The sequence below is a fragment of the Balaenoptera ricei genome, chromosome 11, assembly GCF_028023285.1.
Source record: "Balaenoptera ricei isolate mBalRic1 chromosome 11, mBalRic1.hap2, whole genome shotgun sequence".
Classification (NCBI taxonomy): domain Eukaryota; kingdom Metazoa; phylum Chordata; class Mammalia; order Artiodactyla; family Balaenopteridae; genus Balaenoptera; species Balaenoptera ricei.
The window spans coordinates 98,860,756-98,878,861 of record NC_082649.1 but is presented as its reverse complement, the minus strand read 5'-3'; the positions used below and the strand labels follow the sequence as shown (position 1 = coordinate 98,878,861).

General features: G+C 53.1%; 1 protein-coding gene across 1 annotated transcript; it reads left to right on the top strand.

Moving 5' to 3' along the window:
• The first annotated feature begins 570 nt into the window (after window positions 1–570).
• On the top strand, window positions 571–16,117 carry OXTR (oxytocin receptor). Its single transcript, XM_059937722.1, has 2 exons — window positions 571–1,498; window positions 15,737–16,117. The coding sequence occupies exons 1-2, from the start codon at window positions 571–573 to the stop codon at window positions 15,982–15,984; spliced, it is 1,176 nt and encodes a 391-aa protein (XP_059793705.1). The 3' UTR covers window positions 15,985–16,117.
• The last annotated feature ends 1,989 nt before the right edge of the window (window positions 16,118–18,106 follow it).

The window sequence follows — 18,106 nt, the reverse complement described above, 5'->3', positions numbered from 1 at the left end:
GTTTCCCGGGCAAGTGGCTGTTTGGGGGGGGGGGTCTCCGGAGGGAGCCACTGGAGTAGGGTTGACTAGGAGAGGTGGCTGTGCTGTGGGTTCTGGGGTGTGGGTAGCTAGTAGGGGGATCCCTAGGGGAGGTGGCTGGCTTAGAATTCCCAGTCCCGGAGGACACTGATAATAACCCTCCCTCTCCTTCATTGGAAGCGACTTTCTCAAGGAACTGCGGGTCCGCTATTCCCGCTCACTTCGTGTCTCAGAGGGAGGTACCTGAAACGGGGATTTCTAGGGTGGCGGCTGAGCACCCCCAGGGCTGGCGGTTGTGACCCTAGTCCTAGATGATTTGGGGTTCCTGGGAAAGGGGACAGCTGAGCCGCACAGGCGTCGGCAGAGAAGCGTGCGTTTTCTCACGGCCCTCGGGGTTTGTTTCAGAGGCCGATCCATCAGATCGCTCCGCGGAGTCTCAGGGAGTGGAGCCCAGGAGCCCCCAGGCACGCCCGGGCTGCGCGTCGGGCCCCGCCCCGCGCGCCACGCCTTAAAGGGCTCGTAGGCCTGGGGCGCACGGCGGCGGCCACGGCCATGGAGGGTGCGCTTGCCGCCAACTGGAGCGCAGAGGCGGTCAACGGGAGCGCGGCGCCCCCGGGGGCCGAGGGCAACCGCACCGCTGGGCCGCCACAGCGCAACGAGGCCCTGGCGCGGGTGGAGGTGGCCGTGCTGTGCCTCATCCTCTTCCTGGCGCTGAGCGGCAACGCGTGCGTGCTGCTGGCGCTGCGCACCACGCGCCAGAAGCACTCGCGCCTCTTCTTCTTCATGAAGCACCTGAGCATAGCCGACCTGGTGGTGGCGGTGTTCCAGGTGCTGCCGCAGCTGCTGTGGGACATCACCTTCCGCTTCTACGGACCCGACCTGCTGTGCCGCCTCGTCAAGTACCTGCAGGTGGTGGGCATGTTCGCCTCCACCTACCTCCTGCTGCTCATGTCGCTCGACCGCTGCTTGGCCATCTGCCAGCCGCTGCGCGTGCTGCGCCGCCGCGCCGACCGTCTGGCCGTGCTCGCCACATGGCTGGGCTGCCTGGTGGCCAGCGCGCCGCAGGCGCACATCTTCTCGCTGCGCGAAGTGGCCGACGGCGTCTTCGACTGCTGGGCCGTCTTCATCCAGCCCTGGGGGCCCAAGGCCTACATCACGTGGATCACGCTCGCCGTCTACATCGTGCCCGTCATCGTGCTTGCCGCCTGCTACGGCCTCATCAGCTTCAAGATCTGGCAGAACTTGCGGCTCAAGACGGCGGCGGCGGCGGCCGAGGCGGCCGCGGGGCCCGAGGGCGCGGCGGCGGACAGCGCGGGGCACGGGGCTTTGGCCCGCGTCAGCAGCGTCAAGCTCATCTCCAAGGCCAAGATCCGCACGGTCAAGATGACCTTCATCATCGTGCTGGCCTTCATCGTGTGCTGGACGCCATTCTTTTTCGTGCAGATGTGGAGCGTCTGGGACGCCGAGGCGCCCAAGGAAGGTAGCGCTGGCGGGAAAGCGGGAGGAGGGAGCGCGGCGGGGCGGGGTCGTGGTCCTGCTGCCTCTGAACGTCCAGGGGCCGTTCTGTTCTGGGGGCCTCATGGGGGATTTGAGTCATGGCCCCGTCATCCTCTGGCCAAGTGATTTGGGGCGTAACTTCCCTGAGCCTTGACTTCCCTTTCTGTAAAATAGCAAAAATGATAAAAGTACCAGCTCTCCCCAGCAGCAGGGGAATGAAATGAGGAAATGCACGTAAAATCCGTAGCACAGTCTTTGGGCTACATATTTGGTTCACTATTATGGACCAGGAAACTGAGGTTCCAGTGACTGGCCTTTTCCAGTTGCTTAGCGAAGCGGGGGAGCTGAGTTTCCAACCCAGGCCCAAGCTCAAGCTCCTGCCACGTAAAGTTCACTTTACGTTGAACTTCCACTTTAAGTTCAAGTTAGCCTGAGCCCGAGGTCTGGTTTGGATCAGAGCAGCGGGAGGTGGGCGATTGGATTCCTCCCTAGCAAGTGCTGAGAAGCTGCGGGGCGGGGCGCCGTCAGGGTGCGGAGACGAGTCCTGAACCCGTCTCCCAGTGGGGACGGCGAGCTTTGCCGCGCGGAGGTGAGTAACGCGGGGACGGCGGGCAGGCGCGGGGTTGGCGGTGCTCAGGAACCGAGATGGCGCTTCTGCTGGGGGGGAGCGGGGGTCGGGGACGGGCAGGGAAGGGAAAGGGGATGCAGACTTTCCCGTTTGACCGGGGAGGCTGGGGGATTTCGGGAGGCGGTGAACGCCCTCTCCAGACTGAAGGACTGGGAGGTCAGGGCTCTGGGAGGTCAGGGCTCTGGGAGGTCAGGGCTGAGGGTGGCCGGGTGGCCAGGAGACCGGGAGGAGACGGTAGAATGGAAGGCTCTGTGGGGAGGGATATTGGGGGAGCAGAGCGCCTCGGGTCCGACTTGTAGCCGTCGCTTTATGGCTGGGACCCCGAGGCAGCTCCCGCCTTCAGCCTTCACCACGGACAATTCAGGTAGCTCGTTAGCGAAGAGCAGGAGGGATGATCAGTGGTGGTGAATGACTTACACCTTTTGGTTTGAGGGTAAGCACGTAACACTGCGCTGGGATGCCCGCGGCTCAAATGCTTGTAAGGAAAGACCCGAGGGAGTTGCTTTCACCCCTTCTGCCCTTGAGATAGCGCAAATGTCCCGTTTCTGGATAGAATCACTACTGCTGACAGTAGTCTCTAACACAGCCATCGCGTGGAAGCTGAAATCTTCCTTCATGCAGCTGGATAAATTTGCTTTGCTCTCTTCCCCAAACCACAGGCTCCTTGCTCGCCCCAGCCGTCCCAATTAGCCCAGCATTTGCCTTAGTGGCCAGAGCAGTTATCATTCAGCATTTATTGAGCACTTGGGGTATGCCCGGCTGGGTGGTTTGCAGGTGAGGATTGCTGTGAAGACTTAGCAAAGCCAGCCTGGCTTCATGGTGCAGCCCCTGGGAACACCTTGCAGAAGGGGTTCAGGGGTCCAAAGAGGGGAAGGCACTGGCTCCAGATCACACAGCAAATGAGAGGCAGACTAGAACTGGGGCTTCCTGCCCCCACCTCATCCCGCCAGCACCAGGCTTCTTTTAAAGGGCACACGACTAGGGAGTTGGGTTGGGCAAAAGCCAGTAGTGGGTGTTTCTAGACAAGGCATCAGGCCATACCTGTTTCCTGGGTGGGATCTGAAGAGATACTTGACACAGGTCTTGAGAAGCTCAGACACCAGCCCTTAAGGAAGTGAGACCGACACTCCCTTAGAGCAGCTATTGTGGAGACTTGGCATCTAGGCCTCCCTCCAGCCTTTACTCACTGAAGGGTCTTCTTCTCCCTCCTTGCGTTCGTTCATTCTGCAGATGGTCTGCTCCTCTCTCTTTGCCGTCCCCTCGCCTCTCCTGCTCATTTTCTCCCTGGTGACTTTTCTCCTTCCTTCTCCCCCTCCCTTCCCCCCCGTGACTTCCATGACCGCACCTGCGCTCCCCCTCCTCACTTTCCTCCCTAGAGAATGAGTATGTGGTCAACGCAGATCATGGTCACTCAGTAAAGTTTAGATCTTTTCTACACTTGAAAAGCTTATTGAACAATTCATTTTTCTGTCTTAGAAACAAGATACAGGAAGAGAGAGCGAGAGGGAGTCCCCTCTCACTAAAGTGGGGCCAGAGGCATTTTGGGTACATGTGGCCACCTGAGGATTTCCGGGTGGCGGGGGGTGGGAGGGGAGGCGTGCAGCGGAGATGGGCTTCTACTCAGGCTCCAGGAGCAGAGGAAGAGACGGGCTCCAGGGGCCTCAGGTCCTGTTTCTCTTTGCTCCTTTCCTGGTTCAGGGGAGAGGGTGGTGGCACGTGAAACACGCAGGTCTTCCGGGTCCTCCTTGGCGTTCTGCCCTGGCTGCTCTGAGAAGAGCACAAACGCAGGCGACAGGAGGGTCCTGATGCCGCTGCTGCCAGCACTCCCTCCCCCACAGTGTTGTCAGGAGCGGGCTCCCGGCTCACCAACCTCAGAGGGCTTGGGCACCTGCCACTGGCCTGGTCCAGTCGTGCCTCGGCCTCAGGGCTGCAGGGTCCGGGGATGTGGGCTGAGCCAGAAGCACGCCTTGTGCCCACTTGGCATTAACTTGGATAATTACGAGTAGCAGGCTGGGATGAGAAACAATTGCGTTACAGTCACTTCGGAGACGTGACTCAATCTCGAGGCTCTGGGCAAGTAGTAAGGAAGGAACAGGACAGGACGTTAGCGCTACTTGAGCTTTTGATCAGCGAAGTGGAATGAATGCACAGCCCTCACCTTCCTGTCCAGGAGGAAGGGAATTTACCAGAGCGCAGACTCTCTAGCTCAGGGCCCCTGGCTCTGCTCATCTCCTGGCGAGTGGGGCCTGGAAATCCAGGGAGCCCTTGTGAACAGCGAGACATTCTTCCCAGCAGCCCGGGGGCAGGCAGCCTCAGGGACGCAGGAGGGGGGCCTCCTTCCTGCCGGCAGCTTCATCACGAAAGCCTCTGGGTCAGCGAGCAGCTCCTTAACCGCTGACCACGGGTCGGGGCTAATGGGGCGGCTGGAGAAGTCAAACGTGCCTTGGCAGCTGGCCTCGGGGCCACCACAGGACTCCAAGTCCCTCCTTCCTTAGGGTTCCCTCCCCCGCAATTCCCTCGAAATCCAGCGCGCCTTTCCCATCTCTCCCCTTGTACACCTTCAGTCACACCGAGCGCTGCCTTTGTGGGTTTAGAGCTCACCTTGTTCCAAAAATAATTTGAGGGGGGGGCCCAAAGATTCGGGTGCCACAGCAAGATAAAATGGACGTGAGGAAACTGGGAAGAAAGGGGGAAAATGTTAGAGAAATGGTAATACAATAATAGCAATTATGAAGTCTCTGTCCGGGGCAGGGGGTGAGCTGCACATGGGGCTTCCTTTCATAAGAGCCAAAGCAAAGAGGAGAACTCTCAATTTCAGTATTTCCATTGTTCAGAGAGAAAAGCAGTGAGAGGAAAAAAAAGCAAGGGGAGGGTTGTGGTAATGTAATGAGCCCCCCTCCCCCCCGTTTCAGAGCAGCCACATGCTGGTGGGGCCCTGCTTTGGTGAGACTGGTGACGCTGCAGAAGGAGGGCTGGGACCAGACACCCCTGGCAGGTTTGGACAAGCCCCGGATGGAACTTTCAGGATCAAATTGCACAGCCAAAGATTTGGCACCAACCTTTTCCCTTGAACTCCGTGGAACTTGCTTTGCTGCTGGTCCCAAGGAGTCTGACCCCGGAGTGGTTCTCAGGGAGGAGATGAAGATGGATGGATGGATCCACTTGGTGGAGACTGCGGGTGGGCGCCATAGGACCCCAGGTCCCCGTGCAGGGAAAGAGCAGGTGTTGGAGCCACGTGACTGGCCTGTGTTTGGAGCCCGCCCTCCCACTTTCTCCTGCGTGTCCTCGAGCAGGTGGTCTCCCTTCTCTGAGCTTCAGCTTCTTCCTCCTCTGTTATAATGAGGATAGCAAGTCTATTCACGGGGCTGTTACGAGGATGACATGGTGTGACCCGTGGCACCTGGGGGGCCACGTGATCAATGTCACTCTTCTCTCCTCCCCCCATTCTAGTTAAATGTTTCGTTTGTCTTCGTGGGGTTGACTTTGAGAATCTCGGCAGGGATTTGAGCTGGAGGAGCTAGACATTTTTCTCTTGCGAGCCTGGGTGGAGGGGCCTGGGGTGGCAGCAGAGTCTGCTGGACGGTCGGCGGTGTGTCCGGGGAGGCTTGGTATGTGGAGAAGCTTGTTAAAGCCGGAGAGGTAGACTGTGAGCCTTGTCACAGCGGGGGCCCCACCTGTCCTGTTCACTGGTGTGGGCCCAGTGCCTAGCACAAGGCGGGCCACCCGTCCGAGCTCAGCCGATGCTTGTTGAACAAATACGTAGGGTATGGGAAGAGGAAGGTGCACGTGACAGGGCTGGGATGGGTGTACAGAGCTGGACTCCAGAGAAATGAGGGCTCTCTAGGCAGCACTCTGGCCGTAGGGTTGGCTACTTGGTGAAGAAGTGAGCGCCCCAGCACTGGGAGCAATCAAGCTTCTGCCGCGGTGGGTACCAGGAGGAAGGTTGAAATGCACAGGAGGCCTAGTTTTAAGTGTTTCCCCCGTCTGTGAAACGAGCTTGCCAGCACCTCCCAGTTTTTGTGGAACTGTGGTCCCTGCAGTGTGGCTGCCCGCCCACCCTGCCTTTCCAAGGACACTGTGCCCTAGGTGTTGGTGGACCACATACCTCGGAGGGGCCTGCTCGATGATAGCGGGGAGAGCAGTGGCTGGGGGGTTGGGCGGCGGCAGGAGGAGATAGGATGCAGCTTTCCTTGTCTTAAGCTTGGCCCTCTTGGGCATAAATTGCCATTAGAAGGGCAATTAACGACCACACTCTGGTCTGATTAAGTAATTATGGGTTCTTTTATGTTCTCAACTAATGCTAATGTTTTCTCTTGGGTTTATGCCCTAAGGTGACTTCACTTGTTTTCCCCCAAAGGTTTGATGAATAACAACAACAACAAAAAAGTCTATTGGGTGAAGCTTTGCTATATATTTTTTCCCATTTGATGGATGGCTGAGTGGTTTGGGGAGGGGGTGGGAGGTGGAGCAGGGGGGAGGGGGGTGGGAGGGCCCACCCCTGCCTATCAGAGCCCCTGGCCCCTGGGAAGTGGTGAGAGTCCCCTTCAGAGGCCTGGTCTCAGGGCACCTGTGTGATTTGGGGCATGTCTCTGGGCCTCTGTCATTCCCACCTGAGCAGTGGGGATAATACCTTGTGATAGAACGCAACACCCTCTCTTGGCATCGGTTTCAGTAAAGTGAGGAGTTGCATTCGTTAAAATCAGTAGTCGCCCCCTATGGAGTGCCGGACCCTGTGCCCGACCCCATCTCTTGTCCTCATCCAGACACAGCAAGGTAAGGGGGGGCGTTATCCCCGTTTTACAGATGAGGAAACTGAGGCTCAGAGTGGCACAGCCTGCTCAACAGCACTGCTGAGTAAGTAATGGGGCTGGGATTCGAACCCAGGTCATCTCACGCCAGACTGCTTCCCTCCCCACCACCCTCGGCATTGGGTCTCCTGGGTGCTTGTTAAAAAGTTGATTTCTGGCCCCGCCCCAGGCCTGCCAAAGCAGAGCCCTGCACCCTCTCCTGGAATCTCTTCCCTGCAACACCCAGCATGCACCCACCCAGCTACAGGGGCACTAGTGGCCGGCCCTCTCAGCACTGTGGCTTCAAAGCCCATGTCCCTCGACTCTTCCACCCTGATGTCCATCAGCCATCCGCTGATCCCACTGTCGTAGCCACGTCTTCGCTTAGTACCTCTCGTGTCTGTACTTTCCTTCCCTTTTCCATCACCACCTTCTTGGTTTAGAGCACGGTTTCTCAACTTTGGCATTACTGACACTAGGGGGCAGACAGTCTTCGTTGTGAGTGTGGTGTGGGGCGGGCGGCTGTCCTGTGTGACGGAGGATGTTTAGCAGCATCCCTTGCTCCCGCCACTAGCACCTCCCCGCAGTTGTGGCCACCAAAAAATGTCCCCAGAGATTGCCGAATGTCCCTTAAGGGGCAAAATCGCCCTGGTTGAGAACCACTGGTTTGGACGCACTGTGTTGGCCTGTCCTGAACTAATATCTAACAAAAGAGTACCCTCATCCCCTCTCCCCTGGGCTCTGGCCGATCTTCCTAGTGCACCTGCAGCCAGGCCTGCTGACTTGCCACTTCCCACAGGGCCTTTTGCTCTGCACCCATGCTAATTCTGTTTCCATCCCAGGAACGCCTACCCGAGTCTCTTCTGCAGAGACCCATCCTTCAGAGCCCAAGTCCACTGTATGGGCTGCTTTGTGCACAACTCCAGGGGGTTCCATTTAAGGAACCTGAGAATGAGAATGGTCTGTGAGAATGGTATTCCTAGGAGCTGTGCAGTACACAACCTGAACAACTGGACACGGCAGCTTCATCCAGTTCCGACTCTCGTGAAGCTTTCCCTGTTGCCCCCACCTGAGGGTCTCCTTCCTCCTCCAGTGTGTTCATTCTACAAGCAGTGATTCAGCGCCTCCCAAGGGTCCTGTCCACACAACCTCTGCCTCCATCTGTCCTCCTATGAGGAGAGTTGGCAAGGCCCCTCCCCAGTCCCTCACCTGCCCTCCTGTGGCCAGCAGCTGGCACATGCATAGATGTGGGACAGTCAGGCCAAGGTTGATCTCTGGGAGGGACGCCCCCAGTTTCTGCCGGGATGGTTCTGTCCCCGGGTGTGGCCAGATGGGGCAGTAGCCATCACCCTGGGTGGCTGACGAGAACTGTCTGGGGCTCTTTGCTGGGGTTAAGAATAGGGTTTAGGTTGTGGGCCGGGTGGAGGGTGCTGGTGGCACAGGGCCTGGCATGTAGTAAGTGCTCAATCAACGCTTTAAAAATAGAGAAATTTCAACATGTGTCAGCGTCCTGGAGTCAGTCTGTGCAGCTGAGGGAATGCAGGTTGCCGTGAGCTCAGGAGCACATTTTCACTGAGGGGCTGCAGTTTTTGCTGGGTGATGGCAAGCCCGGTGATGCTGGGAACAAGGGTGTCGTTAAGAGGTCAAGAGAAGTTAAGGCCTTGCCTGGAGGAGACAGTAGGAGGCAAGGTGGGGAGGCTCTAGCTCTGGGTTTGGAAACCCAAGGGGACCCTTGCATGAGGGACGGGCAGGAAGGAGGTGTAACCAGGCAGTCTTTCGTGTCCCAGCCCCTGATTCCTGGCCACTGAGGGGCACCCTCTGCCAGCACCTTCCTCCTTACTGTACTGGGAGCTGGCACCTCCCACCCTTTGCCAGATGCTTCAGTGCCAAGGGCCTCTGCCCTCCACGGCCCATGCCTCACACTCTAATGGTCACTCCTACTCATTTCTGTTTCTTTCTCTTTCTCTCTGCCTGACCTTGATATCTGACTGTGAATGTAATTTCCCAGAGGGAATTGCATTTGAGTCCAGTCATCTTGTTAGGGGCCCATCTCCCATTGTCAGGCAGGGAAATTGTCTTTTTGCTTTTCCAACATGCTAGTGTCGGTGGCTGATTTATCAGGACTTCCTGTCTGCTAATTTCATGCTCACTTCAACTTAGTCCCTTATTGAACATTTCCCATTTTCCAGTTTCTGCTCGCAGCCAAGGACAGAGCCACAGATGAGACACAGTCCCCAACCACAGATTATAAACAAGAATAATGACAGTATAAAGGGATGATGCTGTGAGAGAGGTATTCGTTTATCAAGTACTGTGAGTGCCCCCAGGAGGCATTTATTGATTCAGTCTCCCTGGGAAAAAATCAGGAGGATTTCAGAGAGGAAGCAACATTTGAAAAAGGTTTTGAAGGATGAGTAGGAGCTGGCTATGCAAAGAAGCAGATGCACATTCCCTGATGAGATCATTGAACAGTTACTTTATTTTCTTTCCCTGTATTGGAGGAATACTTGTCATGCTTCAGTGTGCACACAGATCACGTGGGGGAACTTGTTAAAGTGCAAATTCTGATTCAGTAGGTCTGGGTGGGGCCCATGAGTCTGTATTTTTGACACTTTCCCAGGTGATGCCTGTGCAGGGCCCCTGCAGCTGGCCTGTTGACTGCACAGTGAGTAATGAGGCTTTAATGTATCATCTCTGTGACCAAAACATGTGGCTTGCCTTTACACGTGTGGCCCAAATTGGCGGCAGGGCCCTGTCATTCTCTGAAGGGTAGAGAAGAGCTGGTTGTTCACAGGAAGCCCCAGCTCTTCTGCTTCTAGGACGTGGTTATTCCTCAGGTCCTGCCCGGTGGGCCCCACACGTCCCCAGATTTGAGCAGTGACATCACAGAAGACCATTTAAAGCTCTGTAGCCCACAGATTTAGCTCTTCTTCCTGACCTTACACATGGCGAGATCACACATCTGTGACTTTTACACTTCCAGTGTGGTAAAATGGTGGTCTTTTCAAAGAAGGTGCCCTGGAATACGTGTTAGTATTCAATCCTTATGTAAGTGCACATTCAAAAAACGTTTTTTAAAAAGCCTTCTGTACACCATAACTCCCAAATTCTCATGTAGCTCCTAAAGGAATAAGGGATTTAGATTCCTTGTGAGGGAGACCTGATTCAGGATCTGGGCAGCGGGGAGGAGACCTTGAACCAAGTGATTGGTTTCTGGAGTGGGAGCCTCTTAGGAAAGTGGCTGAGCTTGACCGGATTCAGATGAGAGGTGTCAGCTGAGCCACAGGTCTTTGAATTGTCTGTGACACATGTTCGTTGCCTCAGGAACAGCGCAGCCGGAGAGGCCGTGGCCAGCTGCCCCGTCAGCTGTTCTGGGCTAATTTGGGCCCAGGGTGACGCGATGGTGATGGGTGGGGGCAGTGCCGGGAAATCCGAACAGGGGACTTCTTGGGACTTGAGTAAAGTCGGGCTGGTGGGTGGGTGACTGCTGGGGGCACCCTGTCCTCGCATGGCCCTCGGCTGTCCACCTCCTCCGTGAGTGAGGGCGCCAGGTGGAAGTTCAGCATGGTCTCTGTGTCCTGGGGGTAAAATGCCCAGCACGGGACGTTTGCCGTTGGCGCGTGGCCATTCCCGCTCAGTCCTCTGCTTGGCACGTAGGAGCCCCCGCTTGAGGATCACCCCTAGTCCCCAGCCCTGGGCCCACCGCCCCTCCCCCGGTGCTGCAGCTCCCTGTTGACTGGAGGGCCTGTCTGTGCTTCTCTCTTTCCCGCCTGAGTTTGTAAATCCCTTGAGGTCACGTCCCCAGGGCCAACTCGGTGGCTGGCACTGAGCAGAGATGGCATGGAAGGAAGTGGAACATCGATCTCCTCATTTCCACCCCCCCAGCCCCTGCCCCATGCCCTAAGCTCAGGCCAGGCAGGTGTGACGGCCGATCCCTGGCCCAGCGCCTCCCACTCGGCCTTCCTTCTCTGCCAGGACCAGAGAGAGCTTTTTGCAGCCCTCAGGGCTCAGTCCTGGGGGACAAGTGTTCCTTTTACGGAGTGGGGTGGAAGAGACGGATGAGAACCAGCTCTCCCGGTGGAGACCCTGAAATCCTGCTCTTGCCCATGGTTGCAGCCCCCTTCCCTTTTGGGTTTCTTGTGTCACCGGCAGAGTAAGTTTTTCCGAAACGGACTATCTCGAGTTCCCTTGGGGTCATGTAATCCAATCTCAGGGCTCCGGGTTTTCATTTTGTTTTGTTTCGTTTTTTAAATTTTGAAGTCGGGGAGAAAAGGGCAAAGGACAGTTTCTTGAATCAACCTTAGATTAGGAGTCCCCAACCTTGGGCGATAAAGAGTTATACACAGTTGATCATATTTCATATCTGTAAGTAATAATACGATAACGTGAACAAACACTTTGCCATTTACAAAGCCCTTTCACACTTTTTTTTTTTTCAATTTTCTCCAAGTACTTGAGGGTGTCACCTCCATTTCACAGATGAGGATATTAAGGCTCAGACAGTAGATGTGGCTCAGAGAAATGAGTAGGTGGGAGGGGGGTTCACACCCCACGGGTTTGCGTCTGGATCCACTGTGAGGGGCTCCCCGATGGCCGGAGCCCCCCAGGAGGTGCTGGCTGCTGACCACACCTCTCTTGGATGAGTCTGTCGATTCTGGTTTCCAGGGCCTTCTTTTATCCACACTGACTTCACCGTCGCTCTGCTTTATGGAAAGTGTGGCTGGCGCCATTGTCGCCAGGAGCTTGGTAGCTGAGCTGGCTCTTCAGAGCAGCGGGCATGCAGGCACGGGGCGGACCTTGGTGCCCTGGTGTGGAGCAGGCACTGGACGTGGGCTGCCCGGGACAGGGTGTTACCCTCTGGCCCCAGGTGCAAGGTGGCCGAGCCAGGGTTTGTGGGAGGTCTGGGTACTTAAAAGTAAAGGCATCACCCAGTTCTGCTTCTGGTGGTGTGGGGAGAAGTGGGCTCAGCTTACGCTGTGGGTCTGCCCCTCCCCTTTTTGAGCCCTTTCCTTCTGCTTTTTAACATCTTCTCCTACAGGCATTTAGATCAAGGATTGGCTAACTTTTTCTGTAAAAGGCCAAACAGTAAATATTTGAGGCTCGCAGGATGTAAGGTCTCTGTAACAACTACTCAGCTTTGCCCTTGTAGTGCGAAAGCTGCCATTGACAATATATGAATGAACCATTACGGGACTTCCCTGGTGGCACAGTGGTTAAGAATCCACTTGCCAATGCAGGGGACACGGGCTCGATCCCTGGTCTGGGAAGATCCCACATGCCACGGAGCAACTAAGCCCGTGCACCACAACTACTGAGCCTGCACTCTAGAGCCCGCGACCCACAACTACTGAAGCCTGCGCGCCTAGAGCCCATGCTCCGCAGCAAGGGAAGCCACCGCAATGAGAAGCCCCACGCACTGCAACAAAGAGTAGCCCCCGCTTGCCACAACTAGAGAAAGCCCGCGCGCACCAACAAAGACCCAACGCAGCCAAAAATAAATAAATAAAATAAATAAATTTATTTTAAAAATTATAATAATAAAATAAAAGGCCATTACTGGGGAGCGGGCAGTGCTTAGCCTCCTAGGGGGCCTACATCTGTTTTAGGAAAGGAAAGTTGCTCTCTGACTCCATCCTTCAAATCATATGATGAGGGCAATTGCCCAGTCAGCCCATGTCTCTGCTTTGGGACTGAGGGGATTTGCTCCCTGGAACCAACCTGACTAGTGTGAATGCTGACCTAGCTTTAAAAGACATCAAACTTCATTACTTTCAGGTGGGAACACAGGGTGACTTGTGTGTCCCTCGGGAAGGCACTTCCCTTCTCCGAGCTTCACTTTCCTCATGTATAAAATGGAGATGAGACTGCTTTGAAAGCTGTTCTGTGCAAGCTTGAGCCATGATTCCCATGGTTGACATTGCTGCATTGTCATATGCCCCCTTGGAAGAAGCATCGTAAAATGCCAGGGACGACGCTTTCCATGCCTTGTTCTGTTCCTCTCCTTCTTCAGTTCTAGGAAGCCTTTCTAGCCGCTGGAAAGGGCGATGTTACAGCCTAAACGAGATACAGTAAGTGCAGAAAGTAGATGAGGTGCAGTTAGTCCTTATGCTCAGAAACCGTCCATGGCTCCCCAGCGCCTGTAGATTCAAGTTCATGCTCAGCCTGGATTCCAGATCCTCCTCCTCAGCCTGGCTCTTTCCAGTTTCCTCTCCTGTGAACCCACCACCCCCCAACTCTGGCAGCCCCTGAATGCTGTTGGACAGTCTCACCTTTGTACCTTTATTTCTGTAGCATCCTTCCTTTGAAATGTCCTCCATAGCCTGTGTTTTATTCCCAAATAGCTTGAAATTCCACTGCTGGGAACCCATGTCTTTGGTTGGTTAGGATATTGCCAAATTTTTAACAAGTCCAAATGTGCCCTTAGCATTTGGCAACTTGACACGAGCAGGTTCAGCTTAGAGGGTCATCATTCCCCAGAGCCAGGCCAGGCCGGTCATTCGTGTCTGTGGCCACCAGGTGGGGATAGAGGTGCTGGCCATGGTCCCAACTCCTCCCAACCAGGCTGGCCACTTGGAGGTGGAAAAACTCGGGTGGGGCTACTCAGGAATTCATTAACTGTTTACTTTTTTGTGGTTACTGTTTCTGTAGGTTGTTTATAAAAAATAGGATAAATAAGTTAGAAGATCCAAATGTCAAGAGTGAGGCGAGTAACTTATATGAATAGCTAAGATAACGCCTTGTAACTCTGTTCAGCGAGGTAAAACGTGCTGCCTTTCTGTTCAAGTGAGAACACGTCCTTCTACCCATTTCATAGCTCTGTACATCTATGTTCTTCCCTTGTGTCTGGCAGTTTACTTCTCAATGACTTAAAAAAAAATTTTTTTTAACTCTTTTTGCCGCGCCATGCAGCGTGTGGGATCTTATCCCCCGACCTGGGATTGAACCCGTGCCCCCTGCGCTGGAAGCACGGAGTCTTAACCGCTGGACCACAAGGGAAGTCCCTCAATGCCTTTTCAAATTTTGACTTTTATGTGTTTATTTTGCCTCTTTCATTTTATATGTTTAATTATGATTTTGAGATATTTTTAGAGTTTGTGATATTTCACCAGGTTTCTAAACTTAAATTCATCCTTTTTTACACATCGAAATCAAATATTTTTTTCCATTCTCTTTCATAGAATTCAACAGTACTGGCTTCCCCCCACCCCACCCTTCACTTTTCCACTTTTCTTTTCTTTACTATTTTAATCTAAGGATTAGATTTGCTTTCTAATCCTTTGCTTTCTAAACATTTTTGTTTGCAGGACTTGTGGGCTTTGCGTGTTGTAGCTTGCTTTTGTTCCAGCAGGTGCACCAGGTAATTAGAGCAGTGGTTCTCAAACTTTGTGTGTGTGTGTGTGTGTGTGTGTGTGTGTGTGTGTGTGTGTGTGTGTCAGAATCCCCTGGAGGACTGTTTACAGCAGATCGTTGAGCCTCACCCCCAGGAGTCTGATCCACTAGATCTAGGGTGGGGCCTGAGAATTTACACTTCTGTCAAGTTCCCAGGTGAGCTGGGGACCCCACTTTGAGAACCACTGAATTCCTCTTAAACAATCACCCTCCCCCTTTGGTGCTTGGAGATGTGGCTGACAGACGTCTCTGTGCTCTGTCTGCGTCCACAGTGGCGTCTAGATCTTGCACCTCCAGTCGGCCTGTGAGAAATTCTTTCCTGGATTGAGCTCTTGAATTCTGGAGTTCTTCCTTGAAAACTTGTTGCAGAAAATATCGGGCTAGTGGATTTTCCAAGCCTTCTTGCGGTTACCGTTATTCGTAAGGGTGTGGCCGTGAACAGCATTCTTGGGAACACCGTTTTCCGTGTGGGTTTCTGGGGGGGTGCCTGTGTCCTCCTCTGCCACTGGGAGTGTGTACATTTGTCAGATTAAGGCCATTGACAGAAACCCAGGCTCCCCACCGCACCCCCTATTTGGAAGTACTTAGGATTAGGAATTTTTCTTCCCCCTTGAAGCTTAACTTTGTGGCAAGCAATGTCTTGAAGTTGATTTCTGATCATTAATTTTACCTGAAATTCAGTAAATCCTCAGTGTAATAGCTTCTGCACAGTGCCTCGTATACTTTTAGTGTCCCCTTTTCCTGCACAAGTCTTATTTGTCGGCTGAAGCAGTGCTCTTAGGCGTATCTTCACAGAAACACTTCCAGTGTTCTCAGCTGTGAAGGCAGCACACGCCTTCTTGTCTCTGTGCCTTTGCCTGTGCCGTCCCTTCTGCCCGAAGCGCCCGTCCTCCCTTCTCTGCCTGGGAACCTCCTAAGCACCCTTCAGGTACCAGGTGCTCTTTCACCCTCGCAGTGTTCCAGGGAGATCTGGGGACTCTTGTTATCCCCATTTAAAGGTTAGGCAACAGCATTTTCTTGGGGAGTTAAAGTATTTGTTGCTGGCGGGGCTAGAATACAAACCAGGTCTGGCAGCTTCTGCCTCTGCGCTCTTGGGTACTCTGAGCGGGAGACAGTCGATACTTGCGGGGTGAGTGATGAATGGACGGACAGGTGGCCGTGCCGGTGGAAGCCCGTGGTGGGTAAGCTTTGCTTGGGAGAAAGGACAGGGAATGTTCCAGGGCTGGGCTAAGCTGGGGAAGGCGTGGGGGGTAGGCTGAGTGCATGCCCAGAGCACGGATACGGAAGGCAGGCAGGCTTGGTCTCTTTAGTCCTCCGTCTTGTGACTGGCACCTGGCCTCTGTCCTCAGGAGGTGATGCCTCGTGCCCCAGTAGTGATGCCCTGTTCTCATTTCTCCCCACCCTCCCCACCTTGCAGCCTCGGCTTTCATCATTGCCATGCTGCTGGCCAGCCTCAACAGCTGCTGCAACCCCTGGATCTACCTGCTCTTCACGGGCCGCCTCTTCCACGACCTCGTGCAGCGCTTCCTCTGCTGCTCGTCCAGCTGCCGGAAGGGCCGCCGGCCCAGGGAGACGAGCGTCAGCAAAAAGAGCAACTCGTCCACCTTCGTCCTGAGCCCGGACAGCTCCAGCCAGAGGGGCTGCTCGCAGCCATCCGCGGTGTGACCGGCGGGGCCAGGACCACCCCTCTTGTCTTGGATTGTACGACAGGGGCAGTCTGGCCACTGGTGGTCGTGTACGTGTGTATATAAGGTACCTTTCAGTTTGTGCCCCTCCTCACCTTGTGGGGGCTCGAGCGGGGTGGGGAAGTGGTCTCCATGGGGAAAGGTGATAGGGTGACTCAGCCATCAGCCAAGCCCTGGATCTACCCTGGGCTCCCACGGGTACTCCTGCTGCCCTGACCCCACTGTTGCATCTGGCTGCTGGATGGGTTGTGGTTTTGTTTTGTTTTTTTTCCCCTGGACCTGTCATTTCACTCCAGTATCTTTTTACTCCTTTATCCTGGGATCTTGTGAAAGGTAGTAAGTATAGGATTGGTGACCAGATGGGTGCGGAAGCCTAGTGTTCTGAGCTTGGGATGAGAAGTGGGACCTCGATGGTGGTGGTGCTGGTATCCTCCTGGCCTCAGAGTGCTTCTGCCTTCGAGTGGACTGGTGCCAGCATCCTTGAGCACCAGCTTGTCAGACGGTGGCCCCAGAGCAGGAGATTCTCTTCGGAGACTGTCTGGCAAGGCAGCCACTTAAAACTTGGCTTAAAAATTTTTAAGAGGAAAAAATTTTTAAGAAGCTAATACTTTAGAAGCAGCTGGGAAAGAAAAGGAAATAAAAGACATCCAGATTGGAAAAGAAGTAAAACTCCTCACAGATGATGTGATTTTGTATATAGAAAATTCTAAGGAATTCATGCACACACAAACCCATTGGAACTAATACATGAATTCAAGGTTGTGGAATACAAGGTCAATACAAAAATCAAGTGTATTTCTTTACACTGGCAATGAACAGTATGAAAATGAAATTAAGAAATAATTTCATTTATAATAGTATCAGAAAGAATAGGAATAAATTTAATGAAAGAAGTGCAGGAATTAAATCCTGAAAACTACAAAATATTGTTGAAAGAAACAGAAGACTTAAATAAATGGAAAGACATCCTGTGTTCATGGCTCAGAGACTTAAATATTGCTAAGATAACAACACTCTCCAAGTTGATGTATAGATTTAGTGTAATCCCTATCAAAATCCTAGCTGGCTTCTTTGCACAAATTGCTAAGCTGATCCTAAAATTCACATGGAAATTGCACAAGTAATAGAATAGCCAAATAAACCTTGAAAAACAGGGACAGAGTTGATGGATTCACCCTTCCTGGTTCAAAACTTACTACAAAGCTACAGTAATCAAAAGAATGTGGTATAGACAAAAAGACATATATAGACCAATGTAATGGAATAGAGAATTCAGGTATAAACCCTTACATTTATGGCCAATAGATTTTTGACAAGTGTGACGAGAATTCAATTGGGGAGATTGTCTTTTCGATAAATGGCACCTGGACAGCTGGATATCCACATGCAAAAGAATGCGGTTGGATCTCTACCTCATACTATATACAAAAATTAACTCAAAATGCATCAACCTAAATGTAAGAGCTAAAACTATAAAAGCCTTAGAAGACAACATAGGGATAAATATTTGTGACCTTGGGTTAGGCCATGGTTTCTTAGATAATGACACCCAAAACAGAAGTCAAAGGAAGAATAGATAAATTGGACCTCATCAAAATGGGGCACAAAACTTTTGTGTTTCATAGGGCACTATCAAGAAAGTGATAAGACAGCTCATAGAATGGAAGAAAATATTTGGAAGCCATATACTTGTATCTCGAATACATCAAGAACTCTTACGATTTAAGAATGAAAAGCCAAATAACCCAGTTTAAAAAATGGGCAACATATTTGAATAAACAAGTGAATAGACATATTTTCGTATCTTCTCCAAAGAAGAGATATAAGTGGCCCATAAGCACATGAGAAGATGCTCAATGTTATTACTCACGAGGGAAATGCAAATCAAAACCACAGTGAAATAGCACTGCACACCCACTAAGATGGCTCTAATCAAAGATATGGGCAACGATAGGTGCTGGCAAGGATGGAGAGAAATTGGAACTCTCCTCCATCGCTTGTGGGAAGGTAAAATGGTGCAGCCAATTTGGAAAATAGTTTGGCAGTTCCTGAAAAAGTTAAACATAAAATTACCATATGAGCCAGAAATGCTACTCCTAGGT

Excerpts from the sequence above, each read along its gene's own strand:
- OXTR (XM_059937722.1), top strand. The coding sequence starts at position 571 with ATGGAGGGTGCGCTTGCCGCCAACTGGAGCGCAGAGGCGGTCAACGGG. Across the intron at positions 1,499-15,736 it reads CGCCGAGGCGCCCAAGGAAG|CCTCGGCTTTCATCATTGCC; the intron begins GTAGCGCTGGCG and ends CCCACCTTGCAG.